This window comes from Lactuca saligna, chromosome 5 (assembly GCF_052625555.1).
Source record: "Lactuca saligna cultivar CGN05327 chromosome 5, ASM5262555v1, whole genome shotgun sequence".
Classification (NCBI taxonomy): Eukaryota; Viridiplantae; Streptophyta; class Magnoliopsida; order Asterales; family Asteraceae; genus Lactuca; species Lactuca saligna.
The window spans coordinates 82,367,292-82,372,723 of NC_136421.1; the positions used below are offsets into that span (position 1 = coordinate 82,367,292).

At 31.8% G+C, this 5,432-nt stretch overlaps 1 protein-coding gene across 1 annotated transcript; it reads left to right on the forward strand.

Annotated features, from left to right (window-relative positions):
- Positions 1-3,923: 3,923 nt before the first annotated feature.
- Positions 3,924-5,266, forward strand: LOC145045478 (uncharacterized). Its single transcript, XM_078993801.1, has 2 exons — positions 3,924-3,972; positions 4,077-5,266. Exons 1-2 carry the CDS (start codon positions 3,924-3,926, stop codon positions 5,264-5,266), a joined length of 1,239 nt encoding a protein of 412 aa, XP_078849927.1.
- Positions 5,267-5,432: the final 166 nt, after the last annotated feature.

Genomic DNA, 5,432 nt, shown 5'->3' on the forward strand with positions numbered 1-5,432 from the left:
ATTGCGTTTCTTGACACGGATTCAGGTTCTCTTTACTTCTTTTATATTTTGTAACTTCAAATGTGTATAATATTTTATTTCTTACTTATATTTGAAGTGATAAACTTCTTTTGTTTCAACTGTTGATATTATTCTGTCTTCTATCTAAATTGATCACTCTTCTTATTCTTTATCTCAAATAATACATGTATATAATTTGTATATATGTGTGTATGTATTTGTTTGTATTCTATCTAAATTGATCAATCTTCTTATTCTTTATCTCAAATAATACATGTATATAATTGAATTCTAGGTGTGTATTTATTTGTTACTGACATTCTGCATATGTGTGGTTTGTATATGTATAAGTTAGGACATTTGTTTTGAATATTTTTAATCAGTAAATATCTTTTAATTATCAAATTGATTGTGGTATTCTGGCATGTTCTTTTGAAACTTGCCAAAGAAAAAACACTACAGTTTGATGTTTGATAGACTAAATCTATCCACATTAAAGCGCTATTTTTCATGTTATTATTCTTAATATTTTAATGTTTGATAGACTAAATTTTCGAAAATACAACTATCTGTTTTTCTATTTAAATATAACATAACTAACGTTAAGATATATAATCACAAAAAAAATAAGCCCACACCTTTAAGTTTATAAGCCCAAATCTTAGTTTAAAAAGAATGTAATTAGTTTTTGAGCATCACAACAAATTCAACAGTTTTTTGAACATCACAAATTAATAAGTATTTGCTTAAAACCCGAAGCTTTTATTCATAAAAATTATTGGTGTGACCTATAAAATTTATATTGTTTAATGTTTCAACAAATTTAACACTAACTTCAAGCTTTTTTAAGTACTAAATTATTTACTTTAATTTTAATACAATATGATATCTACATTTTACCATGTAATAAAAACTCTTATTGCTTGGATATTTCAAAAGCACGATACATATGTTATTATATTTTGGTAATCTCAAATCAATATAGTTTTTAATATAAATAATTAAATAAATCAATTCTACATCAATCACATCCGACTTTCGTTTTGTAGAATCATGAATGGTCATATTTACGTTGATGCATTTTCGTTGCTACTAAACTACCATTTGTGGTATGTTTTGACATCCGTTCGTGTTGATTTCATTTGGAGGGATTCAAGAGCAAACAAACTTTTCATGGTTCTCATTGATCAAAATGTATGTTTACAAAACTATTTATATCTTATATTCATTTTCATAATTTATCACAAGTATTTTTCTTTATAAAAATATTACATTTTCTATTAGAGAGAGAAATTGTTAGCAGTTGTTCCACAACAAATGATGCGCTTTATTTATGAAGGGAATCTATTGGGTGGTGTGTTTTCTTTAAATCATTTCCAAATCGAACCAACCTATGCTGAGTATCCGAGATATCAAGAATACAGTTTATTACGTGGTGATTTGATGATTAAGATCAGCAACAACACGCGGTTTAATCGTTTGGCCGATGCTATCATATCATGGTTTCCGGTTTTCCTATTGGTTCCCTCAATAAAAAGTTTAGTAGAAGATCGGACAGAGAGAAAAATGATGATCGGTAAATTTAATAAATTGTATATATTTTCAGCATTCTAAAGTTTTTAAAATAATAACAAGTTGTCCTTTTAATTATCGTTATTTTTAGATATTGTTGGAAAAATCATCAGAGGCAAGCGAAACTATTCCCGTTACTCTGGTTTACTGACGTTAACTTCTTTCACTTTATATCTCCAAGATGGGCCGTAAGTGTTTATTATTATTATTATTATTATTATTATTATTATTATTATTATTATTATTATTATTATTATTATTATTATCTTTATTATTATTATTATTATGATTACACTAAAGCAAAATTAGGTGACTTTGGAAATATTTGATTATAAATAGAGGGAGTATAATAAAGATGAAACTACATATAACCGACCGAACACGCCATCAAATTGTGAGGACTGTCTATGCGATAGAGAGAAAGTATATAATATTTGTTTCTCGGGTGAAATTGGTTCATTTGGATTCAAGTAAGTTTTTTCTAGAAAATTATAATAATTGTAGTGATATTAAAATACCTAAATCAATACATTTTAATAGTTTTTATCTTATTTTCAGTGAACATTTTGATATCAACCAAACTAAGCAACGTAGAGTTCCAACCGCGGATGCCGGAAGCATTTAACATCATAAATATGCCTAGAAGAATTTTTAATTCCGTGTGAGACATTTGGTGGTGTTTTTTTTTGAAGTTTTGACAACTTTTACGAGTGCGTTGCTTTTATTGTTGATCCACATTAATGTTAGACATATTATGGTGAATTTTTTCATGTATGGTTTATTTTTCTTGTGTTGACTTATGAATTCATAAATAATAATTTTTGGATATGTATGGAAATTTTCTTTTAATTATGTATAACTTTCTTCTATTGTGTTTTTGGATTACAAGTTTTTAGTATATTTGTTTATTTATTAAGGGTTGTGTTGCTTTTTGAAACACACACATACATGACTACTAAATCACATGGTCTACATTACAAAATGTTACATTCTTGATGATATAATATGTGCTTATTCTTAACATTTCCATTATAGTGTTCAATGGGGACTGTAGATAAGGGAAACGAAAACTGTGATGATTCCCAAAACCCGATAGATATAGAAAAAGGTATGTCGTTTATATGAGTATATATTTGCATTTATAATATATAACTATTTATCCAAATAATATGTTTGTAGAAAATCGAAAAAGATACAATAGAAACTATTATGCACGAAAAAAGGAGAAAAACAAAAAGAGAAGAATAGCTAACGGTGAAGGATGTAGTCAACCTACAACACTCACAAGTTGCACTATAATGGAGACAAACGAAACAAATATCAACGAAGATTCCTCTGTGAGTGTTATAAGTGCTGCTCAGAGGACGAGTACTTATAATAAAGAATATTATCAACGAAGAAAGGAACGAACTATGATGACAAAAAGAAGAGTATACGCCTTTCAGGACGATCCGTATGATTTTGTTTATGAAAATATCCATATGGAACATCGTATATTAAAGGCTCAAAACCCTTGTGTTTATTGTGGAGCAAAGCGACTACAATATGAATTCCCTACCTTTTGTTGCATGAGTGGGAAGACAAAATTGGCACACTCCCCTATTCCCACAGAGTTGCACCAACTCTTCACAAGGCAAGAGCAGCTAGAAGAAAGCTTCAGGTACAATATAAGGGCGTATAACTCAAACTTTTCTTTCGCATCACTAGGTGTAAATGTGGATAAAGAATTGGCCAATATGAATTCTGGAGTTTACACTTTTTGTGCGCACGGAACACTCTATCATAATATCGATCAGCTAATTTCAAGGGATGGTAAATCGAGGTATTTACAGTTGTATTTTTATGACTGTGAAGCTGAAATATCACAAAGATCCTCCTGGAAGAATGTTGATAGAAGAATCATCCAAAAACTAACACGTATTCTAGCTTCGAATCCGTACGTTAGAACATTTAAACAACTTTCTGATCTAGGACCGCTTGATAATTATAGAGTGACTTTGAATGCATCGGTGGAGCTTGACCAAAGGGTGTACAATAAGCCTACGACATCTGAGGTGTGAATAGTAACATTTAACTTTATTCATTTTAAAATTAAATGTCTCATATTTATTGTTATACATATCATATTAATCACCATATTGAACTACACCTTTGCATAGGTTGCTGGTATTTGGGTTGAAGGAAATGACAACATCACTGCATATAAAAGAAGTATTATTGTCTACGGGAGGTCTAACTATAGTACTTAAATTCAACCTCACTTTGGTTGTTATGATCCTTTGTCGTATCCTTTATTCTTTCCTAATGGTGAGTCTGGATGGCATCCTAAAATACCAAGATATGGGGTGGCCATGGATGAAATTATTAGTGACAATGAAGACAATGATGAAGGTTCAGAAGGTACGCCTTTAACATTCTTTTACATATTTAAAACATGTAACACGTATTGCCTTAAATATTTGGATATTAAATTTATATTTTTCACATAAATTATGATATCACAGGATCTACTTCAAAAAAAGGCAGAAACACTGTAAGTATGCGGGAGTACTATTGTTACAAGTTCCAGATACGGTCGAATGATAATGTGATTTTGATGGGAGGGAGATTGTTCCAGCAGTTTGCAGTAGATACCTATATAAAGATTGAGACTACACGTTTGGTTTTTGTTGAAAAGAACCAAACCAAAATTAGAGCTGATTTATACCAGGGCATTGTTGATTGTTTTAATGCCGGTGAGGCTCAACCAAGTAGGGTTGGACAGAGAGTTGTGTTACCTGCAAGTTTCATTGGAGGTCCACGTGACATGCGCCGAAGATTTCTGGATGCCATGGCTTTAGTTCAAGATGATGGGAGGCCTGATATATTTCTTACAATGACTTGCAACCCAAAATGGAAAGAAATCGATGATGAGTTATTGCCTGGACAGTCAGCTCAAGATCGACCGGACCTTGTTGCAAGAGTTTTTCATGCTAAGTTAGAGGATCTCAAGGTACAATTATTGCAGAGACATATAATCGGTGTGGTGGGGTCATATGTGTATGTGATAGAGTTTCAAAAGCGTGGATTGCCACATGCACATTTCCTCTTAATAATGACCCCTGGATATAAGATGAATAATCCAGACGATTATGACAAACTTGTGTGTGCGGAAATTCCCGACCCAATAAGGTTTCCTGAAATGCATGATCTTGTCAAAAGTCACATGATGCACGGTCCCTATGGTAGCTTACGAGAAAAAAGTCCGTGTATGCAGGGTGTGCCAAAAATATGTCGTTTCAGATATCCTAGGCAATTCAATGAAAAGACATCACAAGGAGAGGACTCATATCCATTATATAGAAGGAGAAATAATGGAATTGAGGTTACCGTAAGAAATACATCATTGGATAACAGATGGGTGGCTCCATACAACCCGAAGTTGTTAATGATGTTTAATTGTCATATCAACGTTGAGGTTTGTTCGAGTATAAAGTCTGTGAAGTACCTCTTCAAATATGTTTATAAGGGCCATGACAAACAAGTTATCCATATTGATAAAGACCAAGAAAATGTTGTTATTAATGAGATAAAAAAGTTTCAAGACGCACGTTATGTGTCCCCTCCCGAGGCATTATGGCGAGTTTTTAGCTTTCCTCTATCAAAAATCCACCCTTGTGTGCTGGCGTTGCAAATACATCTCCCGAATCAATAGTTGGTTAGGTTCAAAGACGTTGACAGAATGGAAGACATTGTTGATAGAGAGAAAGAAAAAGATTCAATGTTGACGGCATTTTTCAAGAAGAATAAATAAGATTCCAAAGCGAGAGAATATTTGTATAAGGATTTTCCCAAACGTTTTACATGGAATCGGAGCAACC

Excerpts from the sequence above, each read along its gene's own strand:
- LOC145045478 (XM_078993801.1), top strand. The coding sequence starts at position 3,924 with ATGGATGAAATTATTAGTGACAATGAAGACAATGATGAAGGTTCAGAA. Across the intron at positions 3,973-4,076 it reads CAATGATGAAGGTTCAGAAG|GATCTACTTCAAAAAAAGGC; the intron begins GTACGCCTTTAA and ends ATGATATCACAG.